Below are 18,878 nucleotides of genomic sequence, written 5' to 3'. Positions count from 1 at the left end.
CACTTGCCAAATCAAAATTGATCTTCTTTATAGCCCAATGAGTACGATGTTCAAGCTCAACCGGGAGATGGTAAAATTTACCATAAACCAAGCGGTAAGGAGTGGTACCAATAGGTGTTTTAAAGGCCGTTCTATATGCCCACAAGGCATCATCAAGCCTATCTGACCAATCCTTCCTATTTCTTGCAACCGTCTTCTCAAGTATCAACTTGATTTGACGATTGGACACCTCAACTTGCCCACTAGTTTGAGGATGGTAAGGGAGCCCAAAACGTTGGTTTACCCCATGTTTCTTCAACATCTTCCGGAAAGCACTATGCAAAAAATGAGACCCATTGTCACTTATAACCTCCTTGGGAATGCCAAACCTTGGGAAGATTATCTTTATAAACAACTTCATTACCACCTTATGGTAATTTGTTCGAGAAACAATGGCTTCAACCCATCTTGACACATAATCAACGGCAACAAGAATATATTGATTCCCATATGAAGAAGGAAAAGGACCCATGAAAACTATTCCCCAAACATCAAAAATTTCCAACTCAAGGATGGGTTGTTGGGGCATCTCATTTCTCCTTGAAATGTTCCCGGTCCTTTGGCATCGGTCACAACTTTTGACAAATTCCCAAGTGTTCTTAAATAGGTATGGCCACCATAATCCACATTGAAGCACCTTAGAAGTCGTTCTAGAAACACCCATATGTCCACCACTAGGATCTGTGTGGCACATCTTCAACACATTTGGTATTTCCTCATTTGGCACACATCGACGTAACAAACCATCAACACCTCTCTTATACAAAATCGGCTCATCCCAAACATAGTGCCTAGCTTCTCTCTTAAGCTTCTTTCTATGATTCTTGGAAAAAGAAGGAGGAAACTCCCCACAAGAAAGGTAATTAACCAAATCGGCAAACCATGGGAGTTCCTTCACATTTATAGAATACAAGAAGTCGTCCAACATTCTATCTTCAATAGAGGACCCATCATCTTGGACTTGTAAATCCTCAAGTCTAGATAAATGGTCCGCAACCACATTTTCCGCTCCTTTCTTGTCCCGAATCTCAAGATCAAAAGATTAAAGTTCAAGAACCCAACGAATTAACCTTGGCTTAGATTCCTTTTTCCCAAAGAGGTATTTCAAAGCCACATGATCGGTGAACACAATAGTCTTGGACCCCAACAAGTAACAACAAAACTTTTCAAAGGAATGGACAATTGCTAAGAACTCCTTTTCAGTTGTTGTGTAATTCCTTTGAGCACCATTGAGGGTCTTCGACATGTACTAGATGACATGGAGCTTCTTATCAATCCTTTAACACAACACACCCCCAGTAGCCGTATAACTAGCATCACACATAAGCTCGAAAGGCAAATCCCATCTAGGGGCTTGGACAATGGGAGTGGAAGTCAAAGCTTTCTTCAATTTGTTGAATGCCTCTAAACAATTATCATCAAACACAAAATCAACATCTTTTTAGAGAAGGTCATTGAGGGGCTTTGCAATGAATGAGAAATCCTTGATGAATCTTCTATAAAAGCCCGCATGCCCCAAAAATGATCTCACTCCCTTTACATTCACCGGGGGTGGAAGTTTCTCAATAAACTCGATCTTGGACATATCAACTTCTATTCCTTTATGAGAGATTTTTTGTCCAAGCACTATTCCTTCCTCCACCATGAAGTGGCATTTTTCTCAATTCAGCACTAAGTTCACTTTCTCACACCTTGCTAAGCATTTTCCAAGATTCTCAAGGTAATCCTCAAACGAAACCCCTCCTACGGAAAAATCGTCCATAAAAACCTCCATTTCTTCCTCCAACATATCTCCAAAAATGTTCATCATGCATCTTTGGAAAGTTGCGGGAGCATTACAAACACCAAAAGACATTCTCCTATAGGCAAAGGTCCCATAAGTGCATGTGAACGTTGTCTTCTCTTGATCATCGGGGTGAATTAGGATTTGGAAAAATCCCGAGTAACCATCAAGAAGCAATAAAACTTGTGCCTTGTTAGTCTATCAAGCATTTGATCAATGAATGGAAGGGGAAAGTGATCCTTCTTGGTGGATGTGTCTAGACGTCTATAGTCTATACACATACGCCAAGCGGTGACCGTCCTAGTCGGAATGAGCTCACGTTTCTCATTCTTGACTACGGTCATACCCCCGTTCTTTGGAACGACATGAATGGGAGAGACCCACCTAGAGCTTAAGATGGGGAATATGATTCCCGCATCCAAAAGCTTGGTGATCTCTTTCTACACTACCTCCCCCATTTGGGGATGTAGCTTACGTTGTCGTTCAATAGAGGGAAGGGTGCCTTCCTCAAGCGTTATATGATGCGTACACAAAGCGGGGCTTATACCCTTTAGATCATCAATGGTATAGCCCAAAGCACCTTGGTTCTTTCTCAAAACATCTCATAGCGCTTGAGTTTAGCTCTCACTCAAGGATGCACTAACAATTACGAGATAAGTAGAATTTGGGCCTAAGAAATCGTACCTAAGGTGTGATGGTAGACGTTTAAGCTCTACCATAGGCACCCCTTTACCTTCTTTGGTCGAGGCCACTTGCCAAGCATCTTGACTTGAGATCCCCATGCAAATTTTTTCATCACTTCCTTCAATGCTTCCATCAAGCAAATCTTCATACAATTTCACGTCCTTGCTAGGAGCACCTATCTTTTCTTTGTTCAACAAAACACAATCAAGAGGATCATTAGATGTGAGCAAGTTCTCATACATGGATTGCACAATATTATTTAGAACTTCAACACTCATGCAATTTTCAAAAGAAGAAAAGGGATATTTCATACCTTCATTAAAATCAAACTCAACTACCTCCTCTCTTATCTTAAGAGATATCTTAGCACTCTTGACATCAATCATAGCCCCCGATGTAGCAAGGAATGGTCTACCTAAGATGATAGGGATAGTAGAATCTTCATCCATTAAAATACTACAAAATCTACCGGATTGACAAATTTCCCCACCCTCAAGGGAACATCTTCTACCTTACCCTTAGGGATCTTGATCGACCTATCGGCTAATTGCAATGTAATCTTGGATGGTAAAAGTTCCCCTAGCTCTAGTCTTTGATAGACTGAATATGGAATAAGGCTAACACTATCTCCTACGTCACATAAGGCATTATCAATTTGAATCTTATTAATAGCACAAGGGATAGAGAAATTTCCGGGATCCTTCAACTTAGGTGGCATCTTATTCATTAGGATCGCACTACAATTCTCGGTTAGGGTAACTGTTTCCGCCATATCACATGTTCTCTTTCCACTCAAAATTTCTTTAAGGAACTTAGCATAGTGTGGCATTTGTTCTACCACATCGGTGAAAGGAAGAGTAAAATGAAGTTGCTTAAGCATCTCTATGAATTTCCCATATTGCTCATCCAATTTGTGCATATTATACTTTTGGGGATAAGGGAGATTGGGCTTGTAAAGTTCTTTCTCTTTTTCTTTCACTCTTTTTACTTGTTCCTCATCAATTTTCTAAATTAAGGGACTCTCATCTCCCTCAATAGGGCTCTTTCTAGTACTCTCTTTAGCATCACTCTTCTTAGGTACTCCACTCTCAAGGACACTACCACTCCTAGTAACAATTGCATCCATAGGGTATTTGAATCTAAGCTCGATGAAGTTAAAGAAGAAGAAGAAGAATTCTTAAATTCCTTAAAATCACTAGCCAATTGAGAAAGTCGGTTTCCTAACTCCTTATTTTGAGTCAACATGTCATTAAACTTCTCATCATTCACGGCCATGTAGGATCCTAGCAAATTGGCTTGTTTCTCAAAAACCTCTTCCAAGAAAGTCCTAGAAGAAAATGGTTGATCATGGAAATTATAATTTGGGCCTTGAGTATTTAGAATGGATCCAGGTGGGGTACCTCTTTGAACATTAGGTTGAAAATTTTCCCTACTTTGATTATTCCAATTACCCTTAGCTTGATTTTGGCCATGATGTTGACTATGGTTACCATAACCTAGGTTATGATCCCCATTCCCTCGGCCATGACTTTGACCAGTATAACCATGATTGTTATAGCTACTACGAATCTCTTGGACTCTATGATTTCTACAACCACCACTTTGATTATAATTATTAGAGTTCGCTTGGTTGTGATAATTCCTATTTCCAACATTTCTTTGAACCTCAAATCTAGGTTCAAAATTATGATTGTCAACATAATTCACATGCTCATTTTCAATCCCATCACATTCATCACAAGGAACATTAGGGCACATAGAAGCATCATTATCATTCATTCCACATAAATCACAAGGACAACATTCTCTAATCATGCAACAAGAAGAAGGAAAAGTGTTAGGGTAAGAAGGTATACCTCTCCCCTTATTTTGGGAGGGAATAATCGGAGCTTGCGAACGAGAACTCTCAAGTTTGGCCTTGAGGGATACAACCTCTTTCCCTAAATACGAAATTAGAGTGGTCAAATCTTTGATGGCATTGAGTTGTTCGATCGAGCACCCCTTGCTAGTTGGCTCTTTCTCCACCTCTTGCCAATTCATATAATATCTCACCACTTCATCTATTGCATCCACCACTTCTTCTTCCATTTTGTTTATTATCGGGCCTCCGGCTCCGGCATCTAAGCTTTCTCTTCCTTGAGAACTCAACCCACCATAGAAGATTTGTATAATTTGGTAGGTAGGAATCCCATGATGTGCACACTGTCGTTAATACTCCTTATACCTCTCCCATGCTTCATAGAGACTCTCATTAGACCCTTTCTTGAAACTTTGGATCAAAACCCTAGATTCCGCCGTTTTCTTTTGTGGGAAAAAGCGAGATAAGAAAGCCTTGGTAACTTCATCCCATGTCCTCAGGGACCTTGGTTTGACCTCCTTATCAAACCACTCTAAAGCTCTTCCAATGAGAGAGAAGGAAAATAACTTGAGCCTTATAAACTCTTGAGCAACTCTGGCTACCACAATTGTATTGCAATACTTCTCAAAATCCTTCAGATGATTGAGAGGATTTTCACTTTTTGTACCACCGAATTGTTTCCTTTCGATCAAGGTAATCATAGCTGGTTTGATTTCAAAATCGTTATCCGGAACCAACAATGGAACAATCCCACTCTCATACTTGTAAGCACACGGAGTTCCCAACTCCTTCAATGTCACACTATGAGCTTTTCCCATGTTCACTTGCACACACAATCTCAAACAAAATTATTAGTAACACGGCTACAAATATAGCCTAAAGAAATTTTTTTGTGTTTTTGAATAAGATGGAATAGACTCAACAACAATACAAAATCACAACACCATTCCCCGGCAACGGCGCCATTTTGACATGGGGGCGGAACTAGGTCGTTGAAACTAACCCTACCCTAGGCCAAACAAAATTTGTAATCTCTCAACACACCCTTATACAAGTATAATGGTAAGTCGAGGGTCGAACCACTAAGGAATAGCGGGCGATCTTATATTGTCAAGTCAAGCTATTCTGGAAAGGTGAGGTAAGGGTGTGAATGCTAAACAACTAACGAGCTAGATTGGGACAAATGTAATAAACACTAGGGCTCGGGATCCACATATACTTGTAACGGATTCCGCTAATTGGGAAAGAGTTGACTAAGTCGAGTGATGCAAGGGAAAACCAATCATGCAACCAAAAGAGCATATCAAGCTATTTTCCTAGAGGTCTAACCAGCGTCAAATATGATAAACTCTAGCTAGGAATGTCACAAGACACCTCAATCGTTAGATGCAAGCCACAAATCAATGGTCCGTATCAATGTGAACCTACAATGTAATCTAGTGTGAATAACTAGGGTGATCAAGCCTAAATCAAACACACACATGCACATAATCAATTGACCAATTTAATCACATCATCAAACCATCAATTTCCCCAAATTAACATCAATCTACTACTTATATATTCTTCACCATTACCCTAGCAGTCAAACTACTCACAATCCATAGAAATCAAGATCAAAACAAAGCTAAACAGCAAATTCATCATGATCAAATTAAACAAACTAAAATCAAAGCACAAATCAATCAAACTTCAATCAAACTTGAACATTAAACAAAACAATTGAAATCAAACTAAAGATCAAACAAAAGATTGAATTAAAGAAAAGGAAGATCAAAGATCAAAGGAAATGGAGAAATCTTCAATCATCAACAATCCACCATGAAATTCTCTCACTAAAACCTAGAGTTTCTCTCTCTAAAAATCTCTATAATTTGATCTAAAACTAATTTGAATCCTATTTTAATGATTCTCTCTCTAAAAATAGAAGGAAAAACTATATATAGTAAAACTAACAAGAGAAAAGTTAGTTAGATCGTCCAAAAGAAACCCCGAAATGTGCGGTCGCAACAAGGGAGAGGCGGACCGCGAGAAAAGGGCTACGGAACAAGGGTCATGGCAGGCGCGCCCGCATCTGCATCAGGCGCTCCCGTGCAACCCAGGTGCGCGGCCGCACCACCCTCGTGCGCTCCCGCACCTGGAAACAGGGGAGCAATCCTCTTCTTTGTCCTAGCTCATCATCGTGCGCTCGTCTTGGTGATGATGATGAACACTAAGGTAGGCAGTCTTGAAATGGCCATTTTAGTGGGTTTATGCCAAAGATGATGCCCCCACCGCATGCATGCACCGATCTCATGAACTTGCTCCTTGCATTCCTTCAAACTTGAGCTCCAAATGACAAGCAAGAGGCATCCAAAATGATGAGAAATATGAGAGGAAGTCTCGGGAATCCTCGGAACACGATCACAACCTAAAAATACACGAAAACAAGCAAATAAAAGGGAAAAAGACAAAATAAACAAAGAAATGCACAAAGAATGAAAACTAACTAAGGAAAGAACAAACTAAAGAAATAAAGAACAAAACTATGGAAAACTAAAGGAAAGAGCTATAAAAGAGCATGAAAATCATCCTAAGAGAAGCCAAATGAGTGCCATAAATGACACTCATCACCAATCTACCCCTGCTCCTTGACCAAGTGCTGTGAAATGAAATAAATTCATTTAATTGTTTGACTCATTGATCAAGATAGGAAAGGAAGGAAAAAATAGACATTTGAAAATAGGTGAGAAAACTCCACTCATTTTTTTATTATGACGAAAAAAGGGTGCATGAACCTTGTATACGATCATAAACGACCTGGTGCATGACTCGAGTCGGAACATAAAGAAAGTGTGTGGACTGTACTTGACTCGTGAGTGATTAAGTGATTCTATAAGACTCGTGGTATGATCGTATGGCTAGACATGAGGACGTTGTGAAAAACAAAGACCCAATGACCAAATAGCACGAAAGACTAAAAGACAAACTAACTTGATTAATTTTGTCCAATTTTAATGTTTATGCTATTTACTAGGTGAAAACGGTCCATTGGAAATCGTTAGTCATAAATAACATCAACAACCATCAAAGACAAAGAACACATGTTAAGGTTAGCACAAAAATCGATCAAAAGAAATTGAGAAGATGACTAGAATTCTAGAAGAGTTATGACTCATGGGTATAAAAAAATAAAAATAAAAATCTATAATCCTATGTTATACAAGTTGACACGGATTAAAGGGCTTGGCTAATACTAGCTTGACACTAAAAGATATAAAAGAAATTAAAAGAAAGAAAGTTGAAGCTAAAAGACTACTAAACTGGACATGCTGTAGTATATAAGTTACAACTTTTGATCTGTCACTCTGATTGAGACAAAACTAACTCTAAATCAAAGAAAAACTCGGGGGTACAGATCCATAGGTGGCACGACACGTAAATCTTTATAGAACTCCGGCTATTACCAAAACAAGTTGACTTTTGTTCAGGATACGAGAATAAAAATTCGGGTTATAACTCAATTAAAAAAATCTATGACTTGACTCTAAAAAAAAAAGGGTTTGATAAGAGAAAAAAAATAATTAAAAAAAGTGAATAAAAAAATGCACATATAAGCATATTGTCACGCATGATGCAATGAAGTACGCAACCTAAAGTCAAGTTCTATGTTCGACTATGGTCAAGGTTTTGGGTGTCAAAGAGTACCATGGTTAAGAGTTTGGATGCGTTAGCAAGGCAGCCTCCCTTGAGAGTGTATGCCAACGGGCGGCTCCGCGAGTTCGTGATGAAATCGAACTCGACTCCATGGTTTGAGTGGGTTTAAAAACTCGGATGAACCCTTATTTCCATGAGCGTTTTGGGTTTATAGAGCATAAATTCCCCGGGCTAGCCACATACGTAGAACACGTACTATTGTTGCAAAATAGGTAAGCTAAAATACATATGCATGTGTGACAATGCCAATTAAATCATAGGAATATTTTTCAAGAATCTTTTAAGTCTCATCCACTCATCTCAACTAAAAACCGATCACTCAAATGGATAAATAACCAAGAATCCTCCCCAGTGGAGTCGCCAAATTGTAGGCGTCGTTCGAAGTGCGCCTACGTTAAAAGCATGTGGCGAATATGCTTGGAACTCATAAGAAGTGGGAATTGACATAATACAATTAGGGACAAGGAAAGTAGGGAGCCACTCAAAAGCATGTGTCGCAATGCTTAAATCCGTTCGGATCCTGCTAGCGATTGCTGCATATTAAAATTATGAAATATGGCAGATGGACGTTAAAACCGCCTTCCTAAATGATATTTTGGAAGAAACTGTGTATATGACACATCCTGAAGATTTTTCGACTAAAACAACGCTGGAAAGGTATGCAAGCTTAAGAAAACCATTTATGGATTAAAGCAAGCAAGTAGAAGTTGGAATCTGCGATTTGATGTAGCCATTACTAAGTTTAGTTTTATCAAGAATCAAGTTGAGTCTTGTGTTTACAAGAAGGTCAGTGGGAGTTACATCGCCTTCCTAGTCTTATATGTCGATGACATTTTGCTCATTGGAAACAACATTTTATTGTTAGAGTCTGTAAAGGCTTGGCTTGAAAAATATATTTCAATGAAATACTTAGGGGAGGCTCAGTACATATTAGGCATCAAGATCTATAGGGATAGATAAAAAAGGATGATAGGATTGAGTCAAAGTACTTATATTGATAAGGTATTAACTCAATTCGGCATAGAAAAAGCCAAGAGAGGCCACCTATGCATGTGGCATGGCATAACCCTAAGTAAGAATTAGTGTCCAAAGACACCTAAAGTGCGAGAAAGGATGAATCAGATTCCTTATGCTTCACTTATTTGATCGATCATGTATGCCATGATATGTACTAGGTCATATGTGTCGTATGCCATGAGCGCTACGAGCCGATACCAATCAAATCCAGGAGAGGCACATTGGACTGCGGCCAAAAATATCCTAAAGTACATGAAAAGGAACAACGATAAATTCATAGTGTATGGTGGCAGAGATGAATTAGTATTTGAGGGTTATATCGACGCAAGCTTCCAGACAGACAGAGACGACTTCAAGTCACAGTCTGGGCACATATTCTGTCTTAATGGAGGAGCGTTTAGTTAAAAGAGTGCTAAGCAAAGCATAACTGCAGATTCTACAACTGAAGCTGAATACCTGGCGGCATCTGAGGCAGTTAAGGAGCCAGTTTGGATTCACAAGTTCATTGGTGAACTTGGTGTTGTACCCTCCATTGAGGGATCGATAGACCTCTATTGTGAAAACAATACAGCTATTTCTCTAGCCAGAGAGCCAAGAGAACATCATAAGGGTCAAACATATCAAGCGAAGGTTTCACATGATTCGAGAATGAAAATCAAAAGGTGAAATCAGAATTTGTAAAGTTGGAACGCATGACAATGTAGCCGATCCACTGACTAAACCTTTGCTTCAAGTGAAGCACAACAAGCACGTTGAGGCAATGGGAATCGGGGACATTGGAGATTGGCTTTGATTTCCTTATTTTAATGTTTTAATTAATTTTGGACAATTTTAATGTAAAGCACTATGATGAACCATCCAATTTTTAGAGTAATTAAATTTCTCATAAAATTTAAATCACTTCATTGACTATTTAATTGTGGTTTAGAATTAAATAATGAGTTCATTCGATTTTTGAAATATTCGAAATAGAGTATCAAGACCAGTCTTGGTAAGGAAACACCTATTAAGTGAACGTTGAATATTATAATTGAAAATTATCCCTAATCGAGGTCATTTAAATAATAGATGATTAATGACCAATTGAGATTAGTGTGTAGTTTGATTTATAGAACCGTTTCATGTGCTACAAGGACATGATTGTCATGAATCATTTTACACATGTATTAGTTTAGAACCATACTGGATCGACCTATGAGAATACTTTAAGAGATTAAAAATTGTCATAAGTATACTTCACATTATTACTATCGAAACCTTTTTTCCTTGACCATGAGTATTGTGAGCTTTCTCGTTTGAGTACTAGTCCGCTTTGATGATTGTCAAACGTCTGCCGTAATAGGGGATTATAACGACATCACTCTGCGGCTAGGTCCTCTAAGTAAGAGAAGCTATATTCTAAGACTGGAAATGTCCCCCAATAAAAAATAGGGAAGATGTCTTTGTTGCTTACAAGGTCTGTTTTAGAAATCATCTGTTTATTGATAGTCGGACTCGGAATCAAGACACACTTCTAGACGTAATAAGGATGACAAAGGAAAAAATAAAAATATAATATTACCATAAAGTTCATGAACAGGCATTAAGCGACAAAGGAAAATGGCTATACACTAAAAGCACACTTGTACGGAAGGACAAGTGGCAAATTGAAAGGAATAGTGTCCTTCGAACAAGTATATTATTCTGATAGTGGGTTCAGAATTATTAGAAAGCTAATAAATTCAGTAAGGTCAAGTGATCAAAATGCCTGAGTGGGGGCTGCTTCCGATCAGTAATATTAATGCATAATTAATATTACAGCTTATTCTTGACTGAACCCATCGAGTCACAATAAAGCAGAAAACGAACACTAGTGGAAAAAATCTCATTTGTAACAGGCTATTTGTAACGGGCAAAGCTTTGCCCGTTACAATTACGATATTCGTAACGGGCAAAATAGTGTCCGTCACGAAGTAACGAGCAAAATAGTGTCCGTTACGAATACGTATGTATTTGTAACGGAAAAATTAGTGCCCGTTACGAATAAATAAGTATTCGTAACGGACAAATTAGTGTCCGTTACGAATAAATAAGTATTTGTAACGAATACTATTTTGCCTGTTACGGATACTTATTACACGTAAATGCCCAAACTTGGCCCAACTGATGAGAGAAGCCCAATACTTGACTTTTTAGGGTTTCACCTCTTTCTCACTCAACAGTCCCTCACTGCCTCTCTCTCTTTAATTGTCTTTTGGTTGTGTTATTTGATATGATTTTCTTGGGATTTGTTGATGGGATTTCTGGGTTTTTGAATTTGGTTCCGAAATTCGATATTTGGGATTTTTTGGAGTTGGGGGTTGTGTTAATTGTCATTAGTTGTTCCGTTTGAATTGATGATATGATTTCGGGTATTAACTATTGTAATTCTTGTTGTATGTGTTTTGTTTTGGGGCAAGTGTTGTGGTAGAAATAACGCTTGTTCTTTGTGTTTTCACTTCCTTTGTTATTCTCAGAGGTTATTTATTTATTTTTTTTAAAATCCTGTGATTCCTACTGAGTGAAAAACTGAAAATATTATTGTTATTTGTAACTTCACTACTAATTATTTTCTTCATGGCTAATTGGTTTGTTGTTTAATAGTGGCTTTCCTGTGTGGATGCGAGATATTCCTGGTATTGAATTTCTAACAGATAATGCACTTTTTAAGGTAAGCGTTAATGTGTTATGTAGTCTCTCTCAACTCTCAAAAAAAAAAGGGGTAAATATGCTCATTAATAGTCATCTGCTGCATTTCAGATTTCCTCAATAATTTTGATTGAATGTTTCTTCAGGAGAAGATGCAAAGATTTGTTACAAAGATTTTAAACTTAATGCGGGAGGAGAGTTTGTTCTCTTGGTAAGGAGGGCCACTAGTACTATTGCAGGTTGAGTGATTTTTAGTTTCGTGTTGAAGTAGGATACTAGTTTCCTTATCTATGTTTACATACTTCTGCACAAAGACCCCCTTCCCCCAAACAGCAGCAACAATAAAGCTTTAATCCCAAAATGATTTGGGGTCGGCTAACATGTGTAATAGACTTAGCTCCTGCTATATATGCTTTAAAGTTTCCTTAGTTATTTATGAATATGATCTAGTTCCATGCTGTTACCATTAGTTTTTTCAAGTATCAGATCCTGAAATTTGCAACTGTTGCTATTATTTGACCTACATGATCAGTCAATATGTTTCACATCATTGCTAAATTTGGTATACAATATGCTTAATATTGTTTTGCAATTACACAACTTTACAGGTTTCTCTAGGGGCCTGAAACTGATCCGGAAACAGTACGTAAAATCAGAGATGCAATTAATAATGAAACAAATGTTACTGTTCAGCTGATTAACTACACAAAAACTGGTATTCTTTACTTTCTGGACTTTGCTCAACTATACCCCCACCCTCATCCCCTTACATTAGGGTTGGGAATTGATTAGGTGGAATTTGCTTGGGATTTCCTAGTGCTTCTATGTACTAAAACACTGATTTTATGTCAATGAAGTTTAAGAGGCTCAATAAGGATATTACTCTATATTACTTGTGCTATAATAGTTAGTTACTTTCCTTCCTTCAGGTGACTAATAATATTGCTAAAATGTCTGTATAGTCGTGATACCTTCTCCTGCATATCATCCTTTTAAATGAATCATGTAATTGCAAGATTCCATTTGTTTCCTGTATTGAAGCATCTTTGCCATATTGATTCAAATACTTGCATGATGTAAACTCTTCCATACTCTAGAAATAAAGTACTGATGGGAAAAGGCATGGATTTACCAGTGTTACTATGTAGCAGTGTATGTTTATCACTAAATCAGTTTTTATTATCTAAAATCTACAAGTATAAACCTTGGAACAAGCTTCTGTTTCCGAATCTGTGGTCAAATAAGTTGCAGATGACTGTGATTTACTGAATTTAGGGAAAAAATTCTGGAATGTGTTCCATTAACAGCCCATGCGTGACCAAAAGGTATAACTTTCTTTACTGCCTTCAACAATTGTTTGTAAATTGTCTCCTACTGATTATTAATTTATATTCTCTTAAGCCCATGTCATGATTTGATTCATTGTTATTCTCTTAACTATTCCTTGTGTGTTTGTCTGTGAGTAGGGAGAAGTCCAGTACTTTATTGGGTACAATTAGATGGTAGTCAGCATGTCGAACCACTTTAAAACAGCATTCCGGTAGCTACTGTAACTGAGAGTGAGAAGCTGGTAAGTAATTCAAATCAATTCACCCCTTCTTTTCTAACAATGTTTAAATTTTGATTGCTCTGTTATGACTTTTAGCTATAAGCACAATCCTCGGATTTAAGGGATTGCCCGTGCTTGCCAACTGAGGATATGGCCTGTACATATTTAATATGCATTTTTATATCTGTTGAGAAACTGTACACTAATATCAATTATGCATAAATGGCCCAAAATTTAACATGCTCACTACATTCAATTCAGGTAAAAGAAACTGCACAAAATGTTGATGTTGTAGTCAGAGAACTTCCCGATGCCAACAAGGTGAGCAATAGGATTACATAGCAAGATAAATAGTTCATTTATCTTCAACTCAAACTGTAAGTTTGACTTTATAATTTTAATCAATGTCATCGGCAGAAACTTGAGGACTTGTGTGTGGGCAAATCATTCAAAGTTTGTACGAGCTAAACCACATAGGAAGGAATGTGCCTCATGGAAAGCTATTCAAAAGGTGAGATGTAAAGGATATAATGTTTTTTTTCAAGTTTATATCATCCATCCATTTGTATATAGTTCATACTTGCAATATTATAAAGCATATACAAACATACTTTTTCTATTATATGTTTTTTTTTTATATAATGGACTTATAATGGGCTTCTTTATGCTTGATGTTTATTTATGAATATGATTGAATCATTGTTTCTGGGGCGTTTGTCATGATATTAGATTGTTTCAATCGAATATTAATACGGGGTTCAACTTCCAGTACTTCGTGTAGCATTTATAGCAAAGATTTCATTGTGATAAAGTATGATTTATTGGCTCATTCAAGAAATTCGCTCCTTATTCTGATCAAGTACTATACTATATGCTTTAGTTGTGGTCCAATTATTCTACATCATTTTTGCACGTACTTTATAAATTCTTTTTTTTTGTTATTAAGTTAGCCTGAACACTTAATTTAATTTCCAAGATTGTTTGATTTATTAAGTTAGCTTGAACAGTTTTACTACTAGCGTTTTGCTTAGAAACTCGGGAATATCAATGCCTAGTGTCGTTGATCGCGCTTCTCTTTTCTGACTTGTTTGTCAAGTTGATTCCTAAATTTTATAGACAACAATTTTGCGTGGCTCAATTAATTTGCATTGTGTATATAGTCCCCTTCGAGTGAGTCGCTTCTTATTATCTTGAAAAGTCTAATACTACGTATTTTACTTGTATCATTATCATTAATCATTATGTAGTTAAATGGAGACAATGGATTATGTCAAACATACTCTGTTTTTTAAGAAGTCAGGCTCATTCGGATGACAATCAGTCTTGTTCGGACTGTCTATTCTGCATTAAGGAAAAAGATACCTTAGTTGAAACTAACAATTACCGTGCTCATATGTGATAAATAATGGATGGATCAATTTCTTTTATTGATTTTGTTTACTGTTTTATTTTTCTCCTTTACTGAAGTTTACTGTTCTTATTGAGTAATTTATCATTCTACTCTTGTGAAGTGTAGTGCTAGTAATAATGTTGCTGATAACTTGTTAAGTACATGCCTTATGCGTGATTGGGTCTTATTGATAAAGAAATCAGATCTTTCTGTTGGTCTATTTTGTTGCTTATAGTTGCTGGAATTCTGCAGGGTCAAGATCAATGCGAGCAAAACCTCTTCATTGGACATCTTGTTCACATCCACCAAGCATCCAAGCTCAACCATGGCAAAGTTCGAAGAGTTATGTTCAGACTTGCTTGACATAAATTCTTTCTTCTGTCTTAGAAGCAAAAGCAATGGTTGAAGAAGCGGAACGAGCTTTGGAGGAGAAGGGTGAGATCACCCCAAATGAAGAGAGGTTGGAATCAGTGAAAGCAGCTGCAGTTTGTGCCTTGGTTGGAACCCTTGATGCTGTCCCAATTGTAATAATTATAAATTGTTGGTTGGAATAAAAAAATTGTTGTTTCTTTTTTTTTTTTTTTTTTTTTTTTTTTTTTTTTTTTTTGTGGCCAACTGTAATAATTAAAACTTGTGGAATAAATAAAAATTTACATTGAATAATAAACTGCCAACAGCCCAGCAAATTATGCTGGGATTTTTTTTTAATTGAGGCTAAATGTATTCGTAACAGGCAGTTGAAATGCCCGTTACAAATAACCCGTTATTCGTAACGGGCAGTTAAAATGTCCGTTACAAAAACCTGTTATTCGTAACGGGCAGTTGAAATGCCCGTTACGAAAAACCCGTTATTCATAACGAGCCATTGAAATGCCCGTTACGAATAACCCGTTATCCGTAACGGGAAGTTGAAATGCCCGTTACGAATAACCCGTTATTCATAACAGGCATTTCAACTGCCCGTTACGGATAACGGGTTATTCGTAACGGACACTGCCCATTACAAATAACACTAGCTATCCGTAACGGTGGCATACGTAACGCCCGTTGCCCGTTACGAATAGGCCTTTTTTGCCCGTTACGGATAGCTATTTTTCCACTAGTGGAACCAAAGCGACGAATTAATTCGGAAGGAATTAATGAGTCGACTGAGTAATATTTGTTTGGACGTCGAAAATTCGAGCTTAGAGCGTCGAAACCGAGCGTCGAAAGTTGAGTCGGAAAAAATAAAAGACAAGACGTGCAAATAGTAATAAATCAACATAATTCCCAAAATACCCCTAGCATCGGAGTGCCCCGAGCAATCCGAGTGCTAGGGGCATAATGCACAAGCATGGTGGCTAGCATGCGCACCAAGCTGAGCTAAGCTTTCTGCCCTTGGACGTCGTGGCTGCTAGCATGAGCATAGTGGATTCGCACTCCAACAGTTGGCTGCTACAACTTTCTGCCCTTGGACGTCGTGGCTGCTAGCAATGGTGCGCATGCTAGCCACCATGCTTGTGCATTATGCCCCTAGCACTCGGATTGCTCGGGGCACTCTGATGCTAGGGGTATTTTGGGAATTATGTTGATTTATTACTATTTGCACGTCTTGTCTTTTATTTTTTCCGACTCAACTTTCGACGCTCGGTTTCGACGCTCTAAGCTCGAATTTTCGACGTCCAAACAAATATTACTCAGTCGACTCATTAATTCCTTCCGAATTAATTCGTCGCTTTGGTTCCACTAGTGGAAAAATAGCTATCCGTAACGGGCAAAAAAGGCCTATTCGTAACGGGAAACGGGCGTTACGTATGCCATTGTTACGGGTAACTGGTCTATAGCGCGGGCTGTGGCACAGGTAGCTGGGCCGTGAGCAAGCAGGAGCAAGTGGGAGCTTAGGGAGGACATGTGGCACATGGAGAGGAAGAGAGTGGGGAGCAAGTTTGGTCCCCTTCTCTCCAAGTGGTCCTCACTTGCTCTCTCATGAATAATTGACACTTGTTGATTTATTACTAGCTTGCTTAAATAATTTTATTTTGCTTTTAAAATAAAATGTGAAAATCCCACTATCCCACATTGGTGGGAGAGACAATCATACTCTCATCATTTCCTATAAATACTCAAGTAAGAGCATTGTAAATGATGCTTGGGTAAGAGTTGTAAAGGGCATCACAAGTAAGTGAAAACCCTTAAACTTAAGAGTTGGAAAAGGTATCACATTTAGTGAAAGCCTTTGAACTCAATTACTCCGGTTTTATTGGTCGAGTCTTGCTAACCCCAAGACATTGGGCCTTGTCGGTATGCTTTGGTGCGGGTGGATTAACGTTGGAGGCTTCGTGTTTTTGGAGCTAGCTTTCAAGTAAGAGCCCATTCGGTTGGGCGAAGCACGCTCCAAAAGGTAATCGCTTTATCTTAATCTTGTGATTAATTTAATTATGTTTATGGTTTTATTTATTGCGAGTGTTATCTTGTTTTTTGGTTTGTTTTCGCGGTGAATCGGACTCACTTAACCCCAACAATTACAAGAATTGTAGTCAATCTATTAAGTACCCAATTCACAATACATTACTAAATTAGATAATCGGCTCATCTATCACATATCAAACTCAAAATTCGTATACGACCAACATATCACTTCCTCAGTCCCAACATTAAAAATTTAAATGTCTGCATGTGACGGGAGGGAGAATTATAAAATTGAACTAGGAATTTAATTTAGTGACGGAGTGAATAAGTCATCGATCATTACTACGCTTTAAAATCGCATTAAATAATAAAATATATTTCATTGTGGTGAAAATGTCATAGTTAACTACTCTTGATTTAAAGTAATCATTTGTGAAAAGTGAAGTACCAACTGTCAATTCCAAAAAAACTAGCTAGTATATGTTGGTTGATTAAAAGATTATCCAAGACTCTTCATAATGGTTATGCCATTATAATATGAGTTTTAGATGGATTTTAATGAGTATTGCCTATAAATGATTCATATTCAAATTATTTGTTACTAAATTAGGGAAATTTAAAATAAATTCTTTTATCACGTCTGATTTAGTAAGCATATGTCTTTCACATTAGGTGATCATTTCAGTTAAATAAATTATTTTTAATTTATCAGACTGCAGAATAGTTTGATCTGGAATTATTATCAAGCCAAATAAAATGGGATATGTTTTAGTTCAATACAATTGACATTACTTTGTCATTATATCTTATAGCGTGTAGTGATGTTGTGCTAAAATTTAGGATATTGGTTTGGCCCTTCAAAGTAAACTAAACACAATTATTATATGAGTTTGTTGTTGTAATGGGTATTAAAATGTAGTTAATAACTTATATATTATCACATTAAAATCCAATTTGAAATTAATTGATCAACTCTGCAGATACTATGTTTTATCGGATCTTTAAACGAAGGGCATCCTTAGTTAAGTGAAAGGTCATCTGTTTATACATTACGTACACATAAGTGGAGTGTTTAAAGCTTCAGTTTTTTTATGGCTAACACATTGAAGGTTAAAGACAAATCCCTTACATTAGATTGTAATTAGTACGTACAAATTTGTTATTAGTCACAAATAAGGTTCTCAAAGAGTCTGACCAAGCATGAAGCTGTGTAAAGGGGAAAATGGTCTTACAAATCAAACAAAAAGATTTGCAAACCCTCACAAAATCCCAACTTTCGCAATGAATGCTAAGTTTAATACTCCTGACATTCGGCAATACAAGAGTATAGGCTTCTTTGGTGTTTACTTGGGCAACTAAGCAAAAATGACTTTTCTAATCAATTAAATATTTAAAGACCATTTTTTATAATAAGTCTAAGAGGCATATTTTTTTTTACATATTACATTTGCATTCTGTATTCGCCACAAGGAGTTTAAGAAGATAATACAAATAATCTTACCCAACTCCTTGAGTTATAAGTTGTAACGCAAGAGTATGTAGTTAGATATATTATTGAAGTGCTACTCTTGGATGTACTCATACAATTTTGTTGATTTAAAAGATTGGAATATTTAAGAATGTCTTAAAATCCTTGAAGTGATCTTATGTGTAAGATCTATTGAAGTTAATACACCAAATCTAATAGCTGACATTGTATGTATTAATATACTTTGTAAAAAGTACATCAACAAGGCGGTGTCTACATGATTTATAACCGAGGCAAATTATTACCTCATTATGATAATAAATTTTTAAAACTAGACAG

The 18,878-nt window shown here is 37.1% G+C and overlaps 1 protein-coding gene and 1 long non-coding RNA gene across 12 annotated transcripts; one reads left to right on the top strand and one right to left on the bottom strand.

Moving 5' to 3' along the window:
- Positions 1 to 2,954: 2,954 nt before the first annotated feature.
- LOC110699647 lies at positions 2,955 to 3,425 on the bottom strand. The gene has a single exon (XM_021877162.1). It carries the CDS (start codon positions 3,423 to 3,425, stop codon positions 2,955 to 2,957), a length of 471 nt encoding a protein of 156 aa, XP_021732854.1.
- A 7,790-nt stretch (positions 3,426 to 11,215) lies between these two features.
- LOC110699936 lies at positions 11,216 to 15,391 on the top strand. 11 transcript variants are annotated; one of them, XR_002507056.1, is made up of 7 exons: positions 11,216 to 11,467; positions 11,700 to 11,766; positions 11,891 to 11,955; positions 12,353 to 13,314; positions 13,555 to 13,614; positions 13,711 to 13,804; positions 14,936 to 15,391. It is a non-coding gene; the product is annotated as an uncharacterized LOC110699936 (long non-coding RNA). The 11 variants fall into 11 exon arrangements; XR_002507045.1 differs by having other exon boundaries at positions 11,216 to 11,766; XR_002507050.1 differs by having other exon boundaries at positions 11,216 to 11,766; positions 11,856 to 11,955.
- The last annotated feature ends 3,487 nt before the right edge of the window (positions 15,392 to 18,878 follow it).

The sequence above is a fragment of the Chenopodium quinoa genome, unplaced genomic scaffold (genome assembly GCF_001683475.1).
Source record: "Chenopodium quinoa cultivar QQ74 unplaced genomic scaffold, ASM168347v1, whole genome shotgun sequence".
NCBI classification, from domain to species: Eukaryota; Viridiplantae; Streptophyta; class Magnoliopsida; order Caryophyllales; family Amaranthaceae; genus Chenopodium; species Chenopodium quinoa.
This window is presented reverse-complemented; position numbering and strand designations above follow the sequence as displayed.